Source organism: Maniola jurtina, chromosome 7, assembly GCF_905333055.1.
Source record: "Maniola jurtina chromosome 7, ilManJurt1.1, whole genome shotgun sequence".
Taxonomy (NCBI): Eukaryota; Metazoa; Arthropoda; class Insecta; order Lepidoptera; family Nymphalidae; genus Maniola; species Maniola jurtina.
In genome coordinates this window covers 12,473,160-12,496,655 of record NC_060035.1, presented here as the reverse complement: position 1 = coordinate 12,496,655, position 23,496 = coordinate 12,473,160, and the positions used below count along the sequence as shown (strand labels likewise).

General features: G+C 36.9%; 2 protein-coding genes across 6 annotated transcripts in view; one reads left to right on the top strand and one right to left on the bottom strand.

Moving 5' to 3' along the window:
* The window catches only part of LOC123866584, an 18,120-nt gene extending 6,299 nt beyond the window's left edge, over positions 1 to 11,821 (bottom strand). Inside the window, exon 1 of the mRNA XM_045908225.1 lies at positions 11,676 to 11,821. Coding sequence (XP_045764181.1) covers positions 11,676 to 11,708 — 33 coding nt within the window. The 5' untranslated portion in view covers positions 11,709 to 11,821. The remainder of the gene's footprint in view (positions 1 to 11,675) is intronic.
* On the top strand, positions 6,852 to 23,496 carry LOC123866587. 5 transcript variants are annotated; one of them, XM_045908232.1, is made up of 6 exons: positions 6,852 to 7,021; positions 8,237 to 8,239; positions 16,042 to 16,161; positions 17,327 to 17,463; positions 22,261 to 22,424; positions 23,039 to 23,496. In XM_045908232.1, exons 3-6 carry the CDS (start codon positions 16,048 to 16,050, stop codon positions 23,173 to 23,175), a joined length of 552 nt encoding a protein of 183 aa, XP_045764188.1. In that variant the 5' UTR covers positions 6,852 to 7,021; positions 8,237 to 8,239; positions 16,042 to 16,047; the 3' UTR covers positions 23,176 to 23,496. The 5 variants fall into 5 exon arrangements, with proteins under 5 accessions (XP_045764188.1, XP_045764189.1, XP_045764187.1 ...); XM_045908233.1 differs by lacking the exon at positions 8,237 to 8,239 and having other exon boundaries at positions 15,994 to 16,161; XM_045908231.1 differs by lacking the exon at positions 8,237 to 8,239 and having other exon boundaries at positions 6,852 to 7,025.

The following is a 23,496-nucleotide window of genomic DNA, read 5'->3' as shown; positions in this document are numbered from 1 at the left end:
AAAGTTTTTTTGAGTAAAAAATTCTATTCTTTTCGGGAATCAAACCCATGTGGTCCTAAGAGCTACAAGTCAGTAGGTATATAGACTTAGATTATATGCATATTATGTATGTTAATAGAATGATGTAATATTTACGTTTGAGTTATTTACCATAAGTTATTTATTTATTCATACGCCATGTGATAATTTTACTACCTATGTAATATTATTACGTATTTATTCACGTGTTCGATATCTACGAGTATTTGTATATTAGTACCGGATGTATATGGTTATATATTCATCAACATCATGACCAAGCCATCGCCAGCTCACTACCGAGTACGGATCTCCTCTCACAACGAGAAAGGTTAAACCATAGTCTGCCACGCTGGTCAAGTGCGGATTGGCAGACTTCACACACCTTTGAGAACCAAATGGAGAACTCTCAGGCACGCAGTGCAGGTTTCCTCACGATGTATTCCTTCACCGTTAAATAAATATCACTACCCACATTATACTAACTACGAAAGTGTGTTTGTTTGTTGGTTTTTCCTTTAATCCTAAAAGTAAAAGAATTTTCAAAATCGATTCAGTAATTACAGAGATTTCTTCCTACAAACAAACTTACAAACTTTATCTCTTCATAATATTAGCATAGATTTATGTTCCCTAAATAAATTCGACGTTGCACCGTGATAAATTGCTTTCTTTATTTCATTAAATTTTAAAAAATTCAGACCAGTTTGAAATTTATGCGCTAAATCCGTGCCTTGCGTGCTAAAAATTTACATGATTTCATGTAAAAAGTCATTAAAAGAATCCTAAAATTTTATTGAACCCTCGAAATTAATATGGTATTTTTAGTAGCGAGCAAACGACCAGGGAGTCCCTTGATTTTAGTAATTGTTTAACACACGAACATCTCGAAAAAGAGCGATGACAGCCTAGTCTATTACCTTCTATTCCCTTCCCTTCCTTTCCCTTTCCTTCCTTTTTTTCCCCCTCTATTCGGTAGGTCAGCGGTTCAATCTCGGCTCCTCTAACTTTTCAGTATTTCCAGTAGGTAATTAAAATCACTTGCTTTAACGGTGAAGGAAAACATCGTGAGGAAACGTGCATGCTTGAGAGTAATAATAATGCATAATGTTCTCAAAGGTGTGTGAAGTCTGCCAATCAATTCTTGGCCAGCATCATGGACTTTGGCCTATATGGCGAAGTAGGTACTATTATTTAGGTATATTCTTTTTCTGTTCTCACTGGCGGCCGGCGATGGATTTGATAAAGATGTTCATCTAGACTTGGGCTCATTTGGAACCCTCGTAGCTTTAGTTTTGAGCTTATCACCACTAAGATATCGTATAAATTTAACAATGTCGACCATCAAAAGGAGTACAATGTACCTACTTTGAATAAATGATTTTAACTTTGACTTTAATCCCTCGTAAAACTCAAACTTGATTAGGTTTTTGATTTGAAAATACCCGTGTGATTTCTGTATAGGTATTATTGGTTGAAAATTAATTGGTTAAAATTTAACCAGGCTTGCACCCATCATAAGAGATTTAAAGAGATTCCATTATAATTTAATCCTCTTCGACATTAATCCCTTGAAATGTTGTAAGAATTGAGAACCTTAACAGCGTAAGCATAAGCTTCAACTTAATCGTATCTAATTTAATTTTTTTACTATACGCTGATGTCGCTTGCGTACGACTATAAAGTAGTACTATACTAAAGCTAAAAATATGCAAACATTAAAAATCGGCAGGTTTGAGTCGGACTCGCACGCGAAGGAAAATGACACATGACATCACAAGAAAATAACACTTTCTTTTTAATTTTCATGGCGGCCATTTTGAATTTTTTATTATTTGTTATCATAGCAGTAACAGAAATACACATTCTGTGAAAATTTCAATTCTCTCTCTGTTACGGTTCATGAAATACAGCCCGCTGACAAACCGACACGGACGAATAGCGGAGGCTTAGTAGATAATTAGGGGCCTGTTGGCAACCTATGTGCCCTTATACTTAGGTTTTTCTTGATAGACACAACAGACAGGCAGAAAACGAAGTGAACCTTGGGCTCTTTTTTTCCTTTTGAAGAAGGGAACCCCAAAAAACAATAACATACTTAATATTTATATATGAAATACCTACCCTACCACCCACAGAGATAAATCTTTAACCAAGAACATTAAAGTTTCATTTTATTTTATTTTTCAACCAAAAGATGTTGACAATTTATTGGACCGTAGGATGTAAGTAATGTGATGTGACACCAGAATAATTTTAAGCCATCGCATTTTTAGGGTTCCGTACCCGAATGGTGCCAAACGGTCTCTATCACTAAACCTCCGCTATCCGTCCGTCCCTCCGTCCGTCCATCTGTCTGCCCGTGATACTGTGTATCTGTATCTCAAAAACAGCGTAGAGAGTTAAAATTTTCACAGAATGTGTATTTCTATTGCCGCTATAACAACAAATACTTAATAAAAATTTCAAAATGGCTGCCATGAAAATTAAAATAAAAAGTGCTATTTCTTGTACGAAACCGTTCGTGTGCGAATCCGACTCACACTCGACGAGTTTTCTTTTTCATTTAAATTTAAATTTTTGGGGATTTCCGCCTAACCTGCTAGAGCTAACATACCAACTTAATTATCATTATAATATATTTTTGATTGTTTTTCCCTATTAATAGTGTAAGGTTATTTTTAAAAATTGATTTGAGTTGTCAAAAATAATATAAAATTATTAATTTATCTAATGCAGGTAGTTTGATAAAATCGATATTTGGCTCATTCGATGTCATACAATCTGTTACTAGGAGGCCGACAAGATTGAACTTGCATAAATACGGGTGTTTCGAAGGTTTTAATTCAGTCTCCTTCCGAGATTCGGAGCGATATCGCATATTTTCGGTATTTGGATTGTGAACTGAATAATTAGATGTTGTGATAGCAATCACGCTCTAATTAAATTATTTATTTTGGCATTAGTTTGTTTAGATTAAAACTCTCGGATAACCTCTACACATTGAACCTGATGTTTTTTGTGTTGGTTTGAGAGGACATTCCAATAATTCGATAAAAATATTTAAATAATACCTGCTTTTCTGAGTGACGCCAATAATTCAGAAGCGGGACGTGTCTCACGTTGTCTTAATTTTGCTTTGGTATCTTTTTGTAAACAACCCACATTTGATTAAAATTTTTATTGAGTTTGATTTGGTGATTAAAATTTTTAGTTTTTTTTTAAGAATTTAGTCTTTTGTGAAGTGGAAAGTAATTTGCAATAAGTGGTTCAGATTTTGTATACATCGAATGAGAAGTTAGTCGTTTGGATTTATTGTTGGCTTGATATTAAAACTGAGAGTTCGGCAGTTCAAGGGTAGGTTTTAATGATTTGACGAAGGGCAGGATAGCCCATGATTTGGATTTGACTTAGGGCAAGGAAGCCCGCGACTGACATGACAAGATTGATTAGAAACACGAGGACGTGTTAAATTCAGGACGGCCGAACTGTAAGGTTATTTTTAAAAATTGATTTGAGTTGTCAAAAATAATATAAAATTATTAATTTATCTAATGCAGGTAGTTTGATAAAATCGATATTTGGCTCATTCGATGTCATACAATCTGTTACTAGGAGGCCGACAAGATTGAACTTGCATAAATACGGGTGTTTCGAAGGTTTTAATTCAGTCTCCTTCCGAGATTCGGAGCGATATCGCATATTTTCGGTATTTGGATTGTGAACTGAATAATTAGATGTTGTGATAGCAATCACGCTCTAATTAAATTATTTATTTTGGCATTAGTTTGTTTAGATTAAAACTCTCGGATAACCTCTACACATTGAACCTGATGTTTTTTGTGTTGGTTTGAGAGGACATTCCAATAATTCGATAAAAATATTTAAATAATACCTGCTTTTCTGAGTGACGCCAATAATAGGTACCTACCTACATGGCGGTTCGTATGACCATAAGTGCTATAGCTAATTTGTATTTGGTACTGTGTAGAAGAAATCCGTATCTCCGTAAATCCGAGCAATTAAATTTAACGGTAAAGGAAAACATCGTGAGGAATCCTAAATGCCTGAGAGATCTCCATAATCTTCTGACTGATGAGATGGTTATATTATCACAAGTGTAAATTAAAAATTTATAACACTCCCGACAAGTGAAGGTTACAGTAACTAAAAAAGAGCTGATAACTTTCGAACGGCTGAACCGATTTTCTTGGATTATAGCTAAGAACACTCTCGATCAAGCCACCTTTCAAATAAAAAAAAAACTAAATTAAAATCGATTCATTAGTTTAGGAACTACGATGCCATAGACAGATACACAAATACACACGTCAAACTTATAACACCCCTCTTTTTCGTTGGTTAAAAAGAAGAGATTGTCTTTGTGACTTCACATAATGACGTAAACAGGCGTAACATCGCCAGACATTGAAAGGCCTTATCTACGTAGTTATTAATGAATGAATCACACATGAATTTACAAATAATTACCATAATCGTGTGGAGTACGCAATCGCCAATAAGATCCGCATACAAAAATATCGGTGACAGCGATGAGGCGATTTGCATCGTGACCGCGCAATCCTTTATCAAGTAGGTAAACAAAAAATCCGTCAAGCGCGTACTAAACTTATTTGAATGGGTTCCGTATAAGTATAAACAGTGACGATCAAGAACGCTTCGGATCGAGTATACTTTTTTTAATCGACCAAAAGTTAGCCCTTGATAACGATCTCATCTGATTGTAGGTCTAAGACGGAAGTGGCCTAACTTGGAAGGTGAATTTTTGACCCCTGAAAAATGTACTTCACTTTACACTTAGAGTAAATTAGACGATGTAAATGGACGAAGCTGTAACTACGTCCGCATGGAATTAGGATTTTTAAAAATCCTTTGTGAACTCTATGATTTTCCGGGATAAAAGTAGTCTCTGGAATTCAAATTATCTCTACACTGAATTCGGTAAAATTGGTTATACGTAAAAGGTGACAGGTGAAGGTAACAGATACAAACAGATAGAATATTAATAGGTACGTATGAGTTTTTTTTTCTAATTTTGTCATCGAAAATCTACGAATAACGAGTCGAATTAATATTATTTTCGCACTCTAGCCAAATAACATGTTATTGCTTTTAAGATGACCGAAACGTTTTCTTAAAATTAGTGAATCATGATTTTATTAGACTTTATAATTACTTATAGTGAATTTAACAACTCACGGAACTATTATTGTTCATAATAATATTTATTATATCATCCATATCCCTTCTGATGTAAAAACACAAGTTGGTATTATAATATAATTAATTGCGGTTTAGATAACACGATACCTTTATAGTAAAAAAACAGTCAAGTGCGAGTTGGACCCGCAATCGAAGAGTTCCGTACCATCGTACCTATATGAAAAACACTTTTTGATTTTCATGACGGGCATTTTGAAATTTTTAATTTTATAACGGCAATAATTTTGTGAAAATTTCGACTCTACCTACTTTGGTTCACGAGATATTATAGCCGGATGACAGACAGAGGACGGATGGACGGACGGACAGCGGAAGCTTAGTAGTAGGGTCCCATTGGTACCCTTCGGATACGGAACCCTAAAAAGCTTCTTACTCTTTGACCCCTACGGAAATACCCTAATATAACACTGTAACTAAGATAATATGAATATAGCAAGATCATATTACATCTACTACGCATGTGGTCTCGCGTTTCTGTACGGTTTAAAAACCGAGGTTGCTAAGAAAAACAAGTCTTTATGAAGAAATCACATACCTATATAATAATGCTATATAGATGCCTGAATCCGCGTGGATTCAGGTTTTAAAATCCGTAGGAAACTCTTCGTTTTCCGGGATAAAAAGTAAGATATCTGTACTTATACGGGATGCATTCTATGTCTAGACCAACTATCTACGTAGATGATGCCTGCTACTTACTTGGTCCAGGTGGAATCAGATTTTTGAAAAATTTCATGGGAATTCTTTAATTTTCCGGGATAAAAAGTAGTTTAATATATGTATACCTGGGGATGTAATCTATCTCTGTAGCCTGTACACCGTACCCGCTAAAATTAGTTAAAGGGATCGCCCGTAAAAAGCGACACACACAATATGTGATGTTATGTGTGTGTGTGTGTGTGTGTATGTGTCTGTGTGTGTGTATGTGTATGTGCGCGCGGGCGCAAACTGTTTCCTCATTTTTAAAAACTTTTCTGTACCGTCAAAACCCTTTGTACCACCAGGAAAAAAATATTTTTCTACTAAACCATAGATCGAAAAAATGTCTATGTGATCGCGCCTCTAGATACTTTACTTAATTATTGACTAGTGACTACCTAGGTATATCATTTTTTTACTAGGTACTTGTTTTAACGCGATTATAACTGTAGTAAAAAATCTTATAATTGTAGACACACGGTTTTTAGTTTCACAACTTTATTATTTTTGTAGGCTAATAAAAAATATCCCCAATCAACACCAATTAAACCTCTATTATGTAAAATATGATTTTTATTGATGTTACCGATAATTTAATATAAGATTTTTTACCTTATACTTAGTCTAGGTCAAACATGGCCAAATATAACCTCGCCTGTTATAAAATTATAGGGTTCCGTATCTCCAGAGAACAAAATCTCTCTCTCTCTCTCTCTCTCTCTATACGTATGGTAGCCAAAGAAATTCCTACTCCTCCTAGGTAAGAAGGTAGGGACGTACTTCCTAATTCCATGATGGTAGCAAGATGATACATTATGTATGTGCATATTTTGATCTCAAAAAAGATGTTCAACCTTCTACAAATCATTCTTTACTTTCATAATGACGTTTCCTTGTTTATTCACGCGGTGACATTGAGCAAATGTTGGCAAAAATGTCGCAAAACCGGTCAAAATTACTGTGTTGAGTGTGTTGAGTTAAATCATCATTTTTCGCGAGAATTTACACATTGTTTACTGCAAGGTGGAGGTCAGAACTTAGGTCTTGTATCCGTGATCACGTGAGTACATTTCACAATTTTAAATGACCTACACTCGCCTTTAAATAATTAACTTTAACTCAACCAACCATCGATGTCAACCAACCTACTGAGTATGGATCTACTCCCAAAATGAGAAGGGCTAAGGCAATAGTCCACCACGCTGTCCCAGTGCTGATTGGTAGCCTTCACACATCTTTGAGAAAATTATGGAAAACTTTCAGTCATGCAGGATTCCTCATTAAGTTTTCGTTCACTGTTAATTAAATCATGTGATATTTAATTGCTTAAAACGAACTAAGCACATAACTTAGAGGTGCGTGCTCGAGATCGAATCTTGGACCACCTGCATCAAAGGTCGAACTTCTTAACCACTCGGCTATCACAACTCCTGAGGGGCGTGTGGCCTAGTTGTAACAAAGCATATTAATCGACTAGAGGATGCCCGCGACTTCGTCCGCGTGAATTTAGGTTTTTAAAGATCCCTTGGGAACTGTTTGATTTTCCGGGATAAAATGCCTATGTCAATTACAGGGACGCAAGCTACCTCAGTACCAAATTCCATACAAATCGGTTAATCGGATGGGTATTTAGGAATCCCGTGGGAACTCTTTGATTGAAAAAGTAGCCTATGTCCGTCCCCGGGATATAAGCTAACCCTGTGCCAAATTTCGTCAGAATCGGTTAATCGGCCGTGAAAAGGTAGCAGACAGACAGACACACTTTCGCATTTATAATATTCCGTCTTCCGTCTGTCTGTCAGCGGGTTGTATCTCATAAGCCGTAAGTAGAGAATTGAAATTTTCACTGATGCCGCTATGACAATAAATAAGTGACAATGGGCAGGCCATATAGTTTGAAAAGGCATATACGTAGGGGTCTCAAGATGCTTGAATAATGACCTTCGCAGACCACAACTTTATGATTAGGAAAATATTATGAGGAGATATAGACTGCAGTGGTGTCTAATAATAATTATAATATGCATGCATTCAAATAATACTACATAGTAATACATAAACCACTTATAAATATATATACGTACTAAATAATACGTGTCGCTGCTTATTTTTATATTTATTTACATTTGCTTGAAAAATAAATTCATTCACGGTAGTAGTAAGTATGAATGCTAATAGATGGCGTTGTTAAACAAATGAACATTTCTGTATGGCGCTGCTATGTGTTCAAATAACGTATAATAATAATGACAAACAAAGCTGTATGTGTTTGAAGAAAGTGGCTTTGTACACGTACCTAACAATTTTTGAAGCCTTAAACGGCTGAATACTGATCAGTCATCAGTGGATAAGGATTATCCCATTGATTTGAGAACTACCTTTTATATTTCATATGTTACTGGTCTATGATAAATGATAAGGATTATTCACGGATACGTACTAAATAATAATTCTAGGTACCTAGTACCTTATACCCTAAATACTTTATACTGGCGAGTGGGGACTCGCCCGGGCTTCGCAATTGTAGCCTAATAATGTTACTCAGGAATAATGTAATGTAGCTCTCTACTGGTGACAGAACTTTCAAAATCGGTTCAGTAGTTCCAGAAATTACTTTCTACAAACAAACTTACAGACTACATAAAATTCTGTTTTGTGCTAACGCTATCTGGTTGTGGCCGAGGCTCTCTAAAAACCAACTCATTATTAAAACAGTGCAGGTGGGCGACAATAATATTACCGCATACTTTTTAGGCTACGCCAAAAACATGCAGTGTAGTATGCATATATTCGTAAAAACACATATCTATGGTAAAAACTTAAAATGGCATCCTAAAAATTCTCGTTATCACTATATCAATGTTACCCGTATCTACTGTATTATATTATAGTACTAGCTGATGCCCGCAGCTTCGCCCGCGTGGATTGGCCAGATCCCCTGCAGCATCAGGATTGAGGAGTTGGAATCCAATTTTTTTATGAAACAATGTCACAAAGTTCCTCTATCGATTAAAAAAAAAATTACGCAAATCGGTTCAGAAATCTCGGAGATTTCGGTGTACATAGGTAGAAAAACACAACTCCCTTTTCGAAAGTCGGTTAAAAAAGTAGCCTATTTTACGCCCTGGTCAATCCTCTACTTGTCTGTGAAAATCCCGTCAAAATCGGTCTAGCCGTTCCAAAGATTAGCCTTTTCAAACAGACAGACAGACAGACAGACAGACAGACAGACAGACAGACAGACAGACAGACAGACAGACAGACAGACAGACAGACAGACAAAAATTTTAAAAACGTGTGATTCAGTGTTGGTATCGTTCAAATAACCATATGAGCTTAATATGAGGTAGTTATTTCGAAATTACAGACAGACACTCCAATTTTATTTATTAGTATAGATTGCGATTGATATGCGTTGACCCAAGTCGATAACTGGATGGGTGACTGACTTTGGAGATCCAAAGGCCTTTTCGTTTCCTCCGTACCTCGCAGAGCACGTTAATCGGTCCCGGTTATTACCTACCACTAACATCTTATAATAATAGTTATTGTAAACCTAAGAAACGAAATCTCGTTCCCTTAGTGAGTTGTTGCGGAAGGATCTGGGAACCCACCGCATTATTATCCCAAGGAAACCCCTACCATTATGTGATGAATTGGTGGGGGTCACGACCCACAGCAATGAGGAATACGACACGATAATATAAAGAATCACAGCTTCGAGTTAAAAGTAGTTAGTTTAAAATACCTACCTAAATAGGCATAACAATTTTAGCGTTTGTACGTCAAAACTATATTATTTCCTATTTAAATCGGACAAGTAAATTGCAAATATTATCAGTTTTCGAGGCTCTTTTAACTCGTCGTGACTTCCGATGTTATTATGTTTCATTGCATAACAAATGTAATTATATTATGGTAATAACGTATTTTACTACTACTATTAAATTACCTACTGTTATTAAACTTATATTCTGTTATCTATTCTTATAATATTCTACTTAAGTATCTTATTAAAATTGAAAATGGAAAAAATGTATCTTCCTATACAAAAACACGTTCAACTCAAACTCAAATCATTTATTCAAACTAGGTACATTGTAATCCTTTTGATGGTCAGAATTGTTAGATTTGTAAGATGATATAGTAGTAAGAATTAATTACGTAAACTTAAAACTAAAGCTACGAGGGTTCCAAACGCGCACAGGTCTTAGCCATCCCTTTACTTACCTAAATGCTATTTTTCAATTAGGTACATATTATTATTATCTTTTATGTTTTTCTTAAAATACGTATAGTACGCGACAGGTCGTCAACAAATGACAGCGATGATGAGAGATGGCAACAGGGGTGGTGACGCCCCGCATGCCTGCACAGCCTCCGCGCTAACCTGGTGCTAACAAGCAAGGTTGAGCGGGGCGTCCCCCCGCCCCATAGCCCAATTGCCATCTCGATCTGTCGCATATACTATTCATCATCACCATCTCAATTCGCAACCCATGCAGTCACTGCTGGGCATAGGTCTCTTCCAGAATAAGAACGGTTTAATTAATACTCCACCACGCTGGCCAAGTTCAGATCGGCAGACTTCACACACCTTTGTGAACTATTATGGAGAACTCTCAGGCATGCAAGTTTCCTCACGATGTTTGCTTAAACTTTTAAAGTACCTACCTAAGTGTAATTAATCGACTTAAAACGCACATAGCTCCGAAAAATTACAAGTCATCAAACTCTGGACCCTCCGAATAGAAGGTCGAATTTTTTACCACTAGGCTAACACCGCTTAATAGGCTATCACGGCCTGAATATTAGGGGTGTACCTGATTAGGTATCTTCCATAAAAATAAAAATAAAAAAGCCCTACCTAATTACAATAACTTAACCTACTATAACAAAATATGTAGGTATTGCACCGGCAACAATATGATATGAATAATCATGAACAATAAAATATATAATTTAATAGGTAATTACGTCTTATATACTATAGCATGCGAAAACAAGTTTATATTATTTTTATAATGAACTCTACGAATTCTTATTAGTAAAATTAAATATTTTTGTAGCCACTTTTTTGATTCTGTAGATATCCAGTTTTACATGATATTATTTTGATCCTTGGTAATATTATATTAATATTATTTTAAGGATCATAGCAAAATAAATATATTTATTTTATATAACTATGCCTTTTTTTCTATTACTAAGTAACTATTTTGTTTCAATAAAGGTTTCAGCAACTCTTCGAAAATATATTTACAAAAATGCCAATAACCTGTACGTCTCTCCTAGCTCTTCAGGTTCGAATCTCATCCCTCGGTTTTGCAATTTTAGACACTAAAATAGCATTCCCACTTAGGTATTTCAAATTTATTACAAGTAAATAAGTTACACTACTAAAATATTATCTAAAACCTTTTTAACACAGTTTATATATGAATAATAACCTAGACCATGGGTTCTCCAAAATTACCATATATTTTTTAGTATACATACCTACCCATATATTTTATACTAAGAACTAACTTTTTCCATTGAATTATACAAATCACTTCCTAATTATTTATTAAATAACTAAAAAAAAAAAAACTTTTTATCGCAAACCTCAATGTTTTTTAAAATAACTGTTTCTATTCCTTTAATTGTTAAAATTACCCTCTTATGCAATGTACTAAGTGGTTATAATTATAGTATAAACAAAAATCACTTACGGCAACCGCCAAAAAAGTTCCGAAACGTAGCATCTTCAAAAAGCTACTGCAATATTTTTGTCACACAAGAAAGACCTCACAATTCAAAATACAACGGAAAGATGCGCGCACTCATCTCCTATATACCGCCACAGCCTCCCATGACGTCACCCCCGCCACCCCCCCCGCGCATACACCGCCAAACCCGTTCCGAGACTCATCTTCACTAGAGACGAGCCTGTATTAGGAAACCAGCGATTGATACATTGCCATCATCGCAATCGATATTTTTGGTTGGTGGATACCTAATATTATAAAAGTTGTCTAGCTGTGCAAATGCCTTCTTTTGTAGAAAAGACAAACTTAGTACCTACATAGAGTTCAAATCTACCATTTTTCAATAAATTCTAGTATTTTTCACGAAATAAGCAAGCTTTCACAAAATTTTCATTACTTTTAGTGCGTGATAAATTATTGTAAACTAAAAGAAAAATTATAGTGTCTGCGACCAGATGGAAGCCGGTGGATTTTATGCGAGGATTTGGCTTCTTGACCGCAACTTTATTTTTAACCCCCGACCCAAAAAGAGGGGTGTTATAAGTTTGACGCGTGTATCTGTGTATCTGTCTGTGGCATCGTACCTCCTAAACTAATGAACCGATTTTAATTTAGTTTTTTGTTTGAAAGGTAGCTTGATCGAGAGTGTTCTTAGCTATAATCCTTGAAAATCGGTTCAGCCGTTTGAAAGAATTATCAGCTCTTTCTAGTTACTGTAACCTTCACTTGTCGGGGGTGTTATAAAATTTTTAATTTACTTACACTTGTTAGATTAGTTAATAAAACGAGGAACTTAAGAAGAAGCTCTAGGGTCTAGACCGTAGGTTGTTAGAGGGGCTACTCCAAAAATAATATGGCCCAATCGAAAGGATTGCGATAATTGCATTGATCATCGATTGCATTGAAGATTCCTAGTACACCGGCTGACCTCTGTTTGGTTTACAATGCAGATTTTCAATCAAAAACTAGAATGTTCATGTTTCGAAACAGCAATGGATTGAAAACCGTGATGTGTTGTTTATTTATCTGTTTTTCGTAATGTCGACGTCGAATGTCCATGATTATTAATACGTCATTTTCCATAATAATTTGTCTGCTGTCTGACTCATATGGTCTGATTCAATGTCAGTCTTTCTGCGTCGTATTCTTCATTGATGAGGGTCGTGCCCTCTTCCCATTAATTAATGGTAATGGTTTTCTTGAGACAATAATGCGATGGACACCCAGATCCATCTGCATAGATACCTAGGTAGGTACGACTCGACTGAGAGTGCGATATCAATTATTCTCCCGTAGTACTTATGGCTGCAGCAGTTGTTATCCTGTCTTCTGGCTACTATCTTGATATTAAGTACACGACAAAATTAAAATTCAATGAACTAATTTTATTTTATTAAAGTGTAATTACTTAAATAAACAATTAAATTATCACCATAAAAATATAAAAATAAGTAGCTTAAAGATAGAGTCGATAAACCTATAAATAATTCTCTGTTGGTATTAGAAAAAAGGGTAAAGATTAAAGAGGCTTATAGCAAAAGGTAAAACACGAATATCTTGCTACAGGATAAGTAGCGGAAACCAATCGAATTTGCGAGCTATCGGTCCATTTATCTCTAACCTGCTAAGCCTCGGGGTATAAACTTGCAAATAAGGCCCAAAGGTTGGCACGCCAACCAAATCTCTACATCATCTCTACCCATGATCTCAATACATATAATATCACAACTACTTATAATAATAATTATACTGATACTAAAAAATGATCCGAATAAGTTGGGTCCAAAAAATAACGAGCGAAGAAATCCTACGACATGTAGATGGTCTAATTTAGATTAGACTAGCTGATGCCCGCAGCTTCGCCCGCGTGGATTGGTCAGATCCCCTGCAGCATCAGGATTGAGGAGTTGGACTCCAAATTTTTTATGAAACAATGTCGCAAAGTTCCTCTATCGATTAAAAAAGAAATGACGCAAATCGGTTCAGAAATCTCGGAGATTTCGGTGTACATAGGTAGAAAAACACAACTCCCTTTTTAAAAGTCGGTTAAAAAAGTAGCCTATTTTACGCCCTGGTCAATCCTCTACTTGCCTGTGAAAGTCCCGTCAAAATCGGTTCAGCCGTTCCAAAGATTAGCCTTTTCAAACAGACAGACAGACAGACAGACAGACAGACAGACAGACAGACAGACAAAAATTTTAAAAACGTGTGATTCAGTTATGGTATCGTTCAAATAACTATATGAGCTTAATATGAGGTAGCTATTTCGAAATTACAGACAGACACTCCAATTTTATTTATTAGTACCTATAGATTAGACATGGATGAAGCCGCGGAAATCAGATAGTGTTGAATATGAATAATTGGTATTACAGGAAAGTCCTAAACTTTTAATTTACACCAAACATCGGAAATCGATGCCAGTTAAGACATTTTAAGGCGTTTAGTCATCCTGAAACCTTATTGAATAAGACCACAAAATAAATAACACCTCGGCAGATATTCCAAGGCCCTGGTATTTGATATTATTATTTATGCTCATATTTCATTCCGACGTCCTTAGCCACTGTAGGTTTTTACGTAATATTCACCGACTTTGCAGAAGGAGGAAATTCCCTACAATATCTACCTAAGTACACAAATAATAATCTAGTACGTATGTCGTGTTAGATAGGCGTTGTGTGCACGGTTCGTGCGCGTGCGCAAGTGTGGATCCACCTTAACAATCTCTAAATCATCAAACCTTTAATGGTTACATCTCACTTCAATGATCGGCTGATAGAACTCAGCGGGCTCTTTGACCACGACTCCGGTTGCGAGTAAAAGATATATAAGTAAATGCTAATTTTAAGCCACGATCGCGGTTTAGCCGATTCTGATATGTTACAGGCAAAATTCGATGAGTATACAAAATTCAAACTTCCCGGGTAAAGTTAACTATGAATTAGGCAGATTCTTTTCAGATTTCCGAATGAAATTCCGGTTCTTCTACCTCTGAAAAAACTTGATGATCAACCATAAGGTATCGTCATAACCATCGTCACATCAGTCGAGGAGTGTACTGTTGAACATAGGTCTTCCGTAGTGAACGCCACCATAGTCCATACGCTATCCTCAGCCTTCCTCATTCAGCCGCTCCCCGCCACCATCTTTATATCGCCAGTCCATTATGCCGCTTGCATATTGAAGGTAGATCTTATACTATACGTATCCTGAATACAAGGTACTATACCTACCGTGACCTTCTCAAGTATTACATTTTTAGCTCGATTACGGTTCAAAACGCGTCGAAGTGTGCCCCTTTCTTGGTACATAATTCGTTTTATAGCTCGCGCACAGCCTGATGCTGATATCTGATAGTTAGGTTAGTCAGACAGACGTTTCAAAAAGGCCATTTAAAAGGACAGCCTAATCGCCAGTTTAGCGAATTGGGAACTCTATCAACAAAGTCTAAGCAAAACAACTTTTTCCGGTTGGAATTTACTTCGCAAAGCCTGCGCACTTGTCCAGTAGCGGATAGACCGCGATTATTATCAAGAACGCGTAAAGTTCAAGGTGACCATCGAGAGACCACGTGGCGCAACAGGCTCCAACGGTCAAAGGCACTTTGCCTACAGCTAAGCGCATAATAGAAAGCTACGGGACTCGTTTTGTATAGAATATCGAATACTATCTGACCTTTATCGTAAAAAGACCACGATAGACTCGATCGAATACTTCTTATTACACGACTGCCTAAAAAACCGGTTAAGTGCGAGTTGGACTTGCACTGGAAGAGTTCCGTACAGTCGTTGTACGTACTTATACGATTGTATGGAATACTATCCATACAATTGCACTTGTAATATTTTTTTAATTTGCATGGTGGCCATTTTGATTTTTTTTTATTAATTTGTTGTTATAGTGACAATTATAGAATATACGGTCAACTCATCTGTGAAATCTTTCACACACATCGCCATACAAACAATCACTGCCCATATTACAAATGCAAAAGTGTGTTTGTTTGTTTGGTTGTTTGATGGTTTATTGGTTTGTCCTTCAATCACGCCGCAACGGAGCAACAGATCGGTGAAGGGAACGTGATTTTTTGCGTGGATGTTATAGACACGGGATAAAATTAAGGAGTTTTCAAGTGGGAAAAAATCTAGACTAAGTCGCGGGCATCAGCTGGTACGAAACTATGCAAAAAGGTGTAAAGGTGGCCTTATTGATAAGGCTATCTCAACCTTTTTGTTGGTAATGCGTTTGGCTAAGAAAATCTTTGCATGGTCTTCATTAGATTCTTTATCTTTAGGTACAAAATTAGTCTTGTATCTATTCGCTCCAGAAAAAAATGGGCAACAGTGAGTCAGTCCGTGCTACACATTTCCAAAGGCCTGACGCAACATCGGACACCAAGGAGGATGACCTGCCGCAGGAGCACCACATCAGCATATCTAATAAAATGGTAAAGTGTCATCTTAGTATCACACTATGTAATATTATAAAGGCGAGAGTTTGTATGTATGTGTGTGTGTGTGTATGTTTGTTACTCCTTCACGCAAAAACTACTGGACGGATTTGGCTGAAATTCAAAATGGAGATAGATAATATCCTGGATTAGCACATAGGCTACTTTTTATCCCGGAAAACCAAAGAGGTCCCACGGGATTTCGAAAAACCTAAATCCACGCGGACGAAGTCGCGGGCGTCAGCTAGTCTAATATAAATTCTTCCGTCATATGATTTCGCCTTCCTTTATGGCTACCTAGGACTCAACAGTGCATAGACATCATCTAGGTAAACGTACTTCATATTAGGCTGCAACATCACTTGCCAGCAGGTCTGATTACAGCCAACATAAATTAAAAAAGAACGAGAAAAAGAAAGAGGAATTTTCTTTAGTAATAATGCTTATAATTGAAGGTGGAACGATGCCATAATAAGGACTCCTCAACGGCTAAAAGAAGTCCACCTAGTTTGGGCTCATAATATTTTACTTTGTCTCAGTGAGTCCTTTGGTTACATTGCGGTACCTATAATGAGTCTGCTCTCGTCTGGCGGTCTAGTAGGAGTTACATACTGCGTTTTTCGGTGACCCCAACATATAGCTGTTATCACTTAAGTTTAGGTTGATGAAATATTTTTAACCCCCGACCCAAAAAGAGGGGTGTTATAAGTTTGACGTGTGTATCTGTGTGTCTGTGTATCTGTGTATCTGTCTGTGGCATCGTAGCGCCTAAACGAATGAACCGATTTTAATTTACTTTTTTTTGTTTGAAAGATGGCTTGATCGAGAGTGTTCTTAGCTATAATCCAAAAAAATTGGTTCAGCCGTTTAAGAGTTAACAGCTCTTTTCTAGTTTTCTTGTAGAAAAGAAGGTTAGGTAACCGTTAGATTCATAATATTATGTCAATTGACAAATGTCAAGCTGTCAAGATGGACGTTGCCTAGATACATAATTATTTATTTGAAAATGATATTTTGGAAAACTCAGATACTTTGGATCGTAGGCGCAGAATAGTCAAAGAAAATCGGTTCAGCCGTTTGAAAGTTATCAGGTCTTTTTTAGTTACTGTAACCTTCACTTGTCGGGGGTGTTATAAATTTTTAATTTACACTTGTTGACCAGGTGGAACGACTGGTAGAAGACGCAAGTTTGACAGCCGGAATAGACACCAGTGCATCCAATCCAAAAGGCGATTTCAGGGAGAAGATGTTCATTGAGAAACTCAAAATTTTGGATGAAAACCATACCAACAGATTTGGGTAAATTCATTAGTATTTTTGATGGCCTAAACCCGCCTCATTCTTAGAGTAGACCTGTGCATAGTAGGGGGCGGGTGATGGGTTGTTTTTGATAACCATGGCACTAGGCATAGCAATACAGTAACCTTGCAAGCAAATCATTATCTGGGTTTAATGCCCGACCCAGTCGTTCAGTGATTTTAATTAAGTCCCTAATAAACTTAGGGGCGGCATCGACGCAAGGTTGTCTATCTAAGTATCGGTGCTCTACAGGATATACGTATACTTCGGAGAGTGTGCCAAGGAACTATTGTTAATTTAGCCCCCCTCGCCATTTTACTATCGGACCACGAGGCACCGTAAAGGCACATTAGTAGATATGTAAAGGTCTGCACCCCTAAGTACTCGTATATGTATCTATAGTCGAAATTACGTGGACTCGTATGAAGCGATTCGCTTGCTCGTTTCTAATACGTGTGTAGAGAGTGTGTAGGCATCTTCTAAGTAAGCGCACCCCACCTTAGGCTGCACCATCAACTATTATTTGCCTGGTCTTATGACAGGCTTTTCACGAGGATGGTGTTCAACCAAACATTATCGCCAAGCGATACTTCCAATATTTTGATGTGTTGAGAAACAAGAAGACATATTTTAACCTTATAAAACTACCACAACTCTTCTAGGGCTAGGTTTTCACCAAAGATATGAAAATAAATTAACTGCATCTTTTTAGACGATTAGACGGTATTAATAACTTTTTTATAACTTACTTTATTTAAGTAGACCACCTAAACTAAGTATTACTATAGTAATAAATCAATGAAAAACTCCATTCGAAAACCCCAACTAAAGAGATTTTGGTAACTTGATACATTTTTGGGAAACTTTATGAGGACAGACATTGTAAGCACCTATTTAGATCAGAAAAGGATAAGGCGAGAAAATCAAAGTACATTCTTAGATTTCAGCTCTGCTTTTAAGCTAATAATAAACTGATTTGCATGGGTACATCTTACCTTATCGAAACCCTAATGCTTTTGCCAACGATTGATGAGTATGATATCGGAGCTAAATTGACTGACTTGTAAATTGGGACGTAATCCATAAACATAATTAATGAGGATTGAATTGTCACCAAGGTTAATCATCACTCTAACACAGCGATGAGTAGTAGTCTTATAAGTGGAAGGTCACCAGATCTGTTACCAGCAGGGGCAAATTTGTCGTCGTCAACTGATCCCCACTCTAGACATAGGTCTCTTGTAGGGACCTCCACTATCCACAGGTCGGCATCTTTCGCCGCCAAGCGATTTAGCGTTCCGGTACGATGCCGTGTAGAAACCAAAGGAGTATGGGTTTAATGAAGACTGACATACCCAGGTTAGCCCGCTTCCATCTTAGATTGCATCATCGCTTACCACCAGATGAGATTGCAGTCAAGGGCTACCTTGTATCTGAATAAAAAAAAATGTTCACGACTAATTCGGTTTTATAGATGTCTACGACTTTCAAAACTCCGGAGAGTTTCGAAAGTCATGCCACTCTGAGTAGAGTCAAAGTAGGTGCAGGTAGGTACGCTTTATTAACCCCCGACCCAAAAAGAGGGGTGTTATAAGTTTGACGTGTGTAATTGTGTATTTGTCTGTGGCATCGTAGCTCCTAAACTAATGAACCGATTTTAATTTAGTTTTTTTTTTTGTTTGAAAGATGGCTTGATCGAGTGTTCTTAGCTATAACTGAAGAAAGTCGGTTCAGCGTTTGAAAGTTATCAGCTCTTTTCTAGTTTTCTTATAGAGGGTTTTGTGTCGGGGGTTTTTAAATCTTGAGTTATACTTAGATTTAAGCATTTCAGGGCCAAGGTAGGTACCTACACAGTTTATGAATTTGAGTACAAGCGAACATTATGTGAAAATATGATTTTATCTGTCAGAATCCATTATAGGGATTTATAAAAAAATATACCTAAGTAAGTATAGTACTAGTTAGGTATATTAGGTACAATACATAACTATCTCTGTGTTAAAAATAAAATCGCAAGAGCTTTTTCCTTATTCCAGCGTCCTTTTCTTCACAATAAGTCATTTTTTTTAATGAATTTTAATCAAGCGGTGTCGATGAGTCCGTGTAAATGTACGATCAATTAGACTGATTATATTCTCGAGTTGACGCTTTAGGGTTCCCTATGAAATCTTTTATAAATACCTAGTACTAATATCAATTTTATCACATAATGCCACTGGTTAAACAACGTATATCCTGGTCCGTATCTGGATGGGTGGCCGCTGTGACGCAGCGATGCGCTGTCACCTTGAATGCAAGTAGTTCCGGGTTCGAAATTCGATTTTTTTTTTTTATTATTTCGAGGTTGTAGTTACAATCTTATTCGTTATACCAAATAGATAGGTACTTAGTACTTACCTAATGTCAAGGAGTTGACCAAAACAAACCTTTGTAGATTTGAACTTATAAACGTAAACGATACTTCCCTTTTTCCCCCGAAAGGTCAAAGATTTCCCATATTTTTTCAAGGACCTTAATTAGTATATTATATCCAAAATGTGTTTATTCATTACACTATCTCATATAGTCTTTTAGGACCTTGTATAGTTTTTTTATATAGCTTAATTTTAATAGTTATATCTTTTTGACCCCCGACCCAAAAAGAGGGGTGTTATAAGTTTGACGTGTGTATCTGTGTATAAATGTGTATCTGTCTATGGCATCGTAGCTCCTAAACTAATGAACCGATTTTAATTTAGTTTTATTGTTTGAAAGGTGGCTTTATCGAGAGTGTTCTTAGCTATAATTCAAGAAAATCGGTTCAGCCGTTTGAAAGTTATCAGCTCTTTTCTAGTTACTGTAACCTTCACTTGTCGGGTGTTTTATAAATTTTTAATTTACACTTATTTAATCTGGATTAAAAGGGGATAGTTTGATAATGGGCACAGAGTCATTTTGAGTTAATTTTTTGCACTTTTGCGTTTAATTCGCGCATGTTTTCCTTATTATAATAATACTATCTTGCTTATTGGCCATTTAAGAAGTTCTTCGTTTTTAAGTCAACGCTTCTTGTTTCCCTTCCCATAAAATAATAATTTATTAATAGCCATTATGCGTAGGTGAGTATAAAGGTGCAAGTAATTTGTAGATTGTCCTTCGTCAGTGAACCCGGATGGTGCTAAAAATAAAAATGGCTGACCGGGTAGGTTCACGCAATCTTCCAAACTACCTAATATAAGTAAATACCTAGGTACTATAATAACACGTAGGTAGGTAATAAAAACCTTATTGAACTCAAATTGAATAGTTATAATATAATTAGTATGTATATTTTATAGGAAATTAGATGCTGCCTGCGACTTGTCCACAGGAATAAACATACCATGAAAACATTGATTTTCTGACATAAAATATGTCCATCTAGGATATGCAACCTATCTCTGTACCCTCAAAATCGGTTTAGTGCTTGGGCCATGAAAGATAACAGACAGGCAGACACAATTGTTTTTCTTATAGCTATTATAGTGTGGAGGAATGAGAATAAGCATTTTATGATCACCATAATATAATATTATAAGACAGCTCATTTTCCGAACTAATACCTACCTTCTTATCCCACTTCTGAACCCTAATAATAATTTCCATAACTACCATAGTTATTTACTTTAACTTGTAAATTGTAGCACATTTAAGTACTCAATAGAAAAGTGTTTTTATAATATTATATCTTTTAATCCATTCCAAACTCCAATCACGTATTGTTAGTTGTTACGATGAAAAGGCGCAGGCAGTGTCACGGGATTATCTTAGGTTGTAAATAAATTGAGTAAAGCCACAGTAAAACCGGTTACGCACAATATTAAATTATAATGAGCGTCGATTTGTTTTATACTTTTCTTTTTACTACTAAAACTTGTATGGCACACATCTGGTTTTTACTTTTTAAAAGAAATAAAATTACCTTCATTAAGGCCTGAAACATACACAACGCGTGACGGAAACTTCACGAGATGTAACCGTATAGGTATACCCTATCCGCGGAATTAAATTAGTACATTTCTAGCGCTCTCTCTCTGGTGATCCTATAGGTACAAATGATAGAGTCAAAAATCTAAATGGATGCTAACCATTTTGAGTCACCAACCAATCACAAACATGTTTCCAAAAATATTCGAAAGTCAATTCGAAAATGTTTAAAAAAATCGAAATCCAAATGTTATCTAGCCGCCGGGTATACTAGCGATTACCCGGTGTGTGCTACTGTACGGTTCACGAGATACAGCCCGCCGACAGACAGACGGACAGACGGATGGACAGCGGAGGCTTAGTAATAAGGTCCCGCTGGTACCCCTCGGGTAAGGAACCCTATAAATACAGTTTCTTGTGATTTCTTGGAGCTTGGACCCCGCGTTCTGTTTGTTTCAGCATGAATATTAATGACCGTCTAGGTACTTAAAGACCTATCGTCTAGTGTTCATTAAATAACAACCTGTTGAGTAGTTTTATTAAATTAAAATAGATGGACTGTTTGATTCATTTTTAGTATTTCTTATTGAGTTCTTTTCAATGTCTTATATCAATACCGAGGTAGATAAAACTTGTTAAGAATCATCTTCCCAGATAGGTGTTTTGACATGGATGTGGATGTAATGTAGACTGTAAACTGATGTGTAGTACAGAATGTACTTGTTTTGCGTGCTATGCGGAAACAGTGACTGACGCCATTTTGGCTGCATCTTCACTAACCACATGAAATTGCAGTCAAGGGTCAAAAGAAGTAGGTACCTAAGTATGTACCTATTTCATCTATTGTTCCAGTCTCACGGTCGGGGAGCTGAACGCCATATTGAAGCGCGTGGAGAAGAGAACTGCCAACATGGTGGACGACGAGCCAGTGTGTGCGGGAATCAAGCGTCAGATCATAGAGTGCTACGACGGCGCCAGCTCGCCCGCTGCAGGCATACAGTGCTGGGATACCATCGGTTAGCCTCACCATTGTTCCAGTCTCCAACTGGCGCCATATTGAAACGCAATATGATGGATAAAGAAGTGAGTGGGGATCAAGCGCCAGGTCATAGTCACGACAGCGCCAGCTCGCCCGCTGCAGGTATCCAGTGCTGGGATACCATTGGCTAGTTCCACTATCATCACAACCCATTCTCAGCCCACTTCTGAACAGTCTTCTCACAGAATGAGAACACTCTAGAACACTCTAGCCAAGAGCGGTTAATTATTATTTACATGTCAGGTAAAAAGAATTGTGTATCTTATAAGCAAACTAAAGTATACACCCAGTCTTTAGCACCAACCAAGTTGGCTCATCTAATAAGTATCACACTAATATTATAAAGGCGAAAGTTTGTGTGTGTGTGTGTGTGTGTGTGTGTGTGTGTGTGTGTGTGTGTGTGTGTGTGTGTGTTACTCTTTCTGATTTGGCTGAAATTTGGAATGGAGATAGATAATATCCTGGATTAGCACATAGCCTACTTTTTATCCCGAAAAATCAAAGAGTTCCTACGGGATTTTAAAAAACCGAAATCCACGCGGGTGAAGCCGCGGGCATCTTCTAGTAGCTAAATAAAGTTTCACGTTTCAGGTGCGTTTACAGAATGCGTCCAAGCAGCAGGCACGAAGAGGCTGCAGGCGCGAAACGAACGTGACGCACTCGAGCTTGCGCGACGAACGCGGCACGTCGCGCATGCTCGCGAACATGCTCTCAAGGACCTTAGCTGAATACATTGGAGGGTTTAGGCTCTTTACGCATTGCATACGACCCCAATCCGAGAAAATTACGTCTAAATCTTACGGTCTAAGGCTGAGATGTATAGAGCGAACTTTGACTTTGCTTAGACTTACGGGAAAACGGGATAGATTTATGTCGGCGATATAACGCTATCTCGTTTCAACAGAGTTTTAAGTATGAGCAGTTAAAGTACGCTCTATAGGTGCGTGCAAACTCAGGGTGAATGCTTCGCCTACATTGTATTGACCCCGCGGCGCTTATTTACGCAACGTTCATTGACCTCTAGTCACAAAGAATTTTTTGAAAATACA

What these genes read in the sequence shown, in the direction of transcription:
- LOC123866587 (XM_045908233.1), top strand. Translation starts at nt 16,048, where the DNA reads ATGGGCAACAGTGAGTCAGTCCGTGCTACACATTTCCAAAGGCCTGAC. An exon ending in TCAGCATATCTAATAAAATG is followed by an intron (nt 16,162 to 17,326) that starts GTAAAGTGTCAT and finishes CTTGTTGACCAG; the next exon opens with GTGGAACGACTGGTAGAAGA. An exon ending in ACAGTGCTGGGATACCATCG is followed by an intron (nt 22,425 to 23,038) that starts GTTAGCCTCACC and finishes TTCACGTTTCAG; the next exon opens with GTGCGTTTACAGAATGCGTC.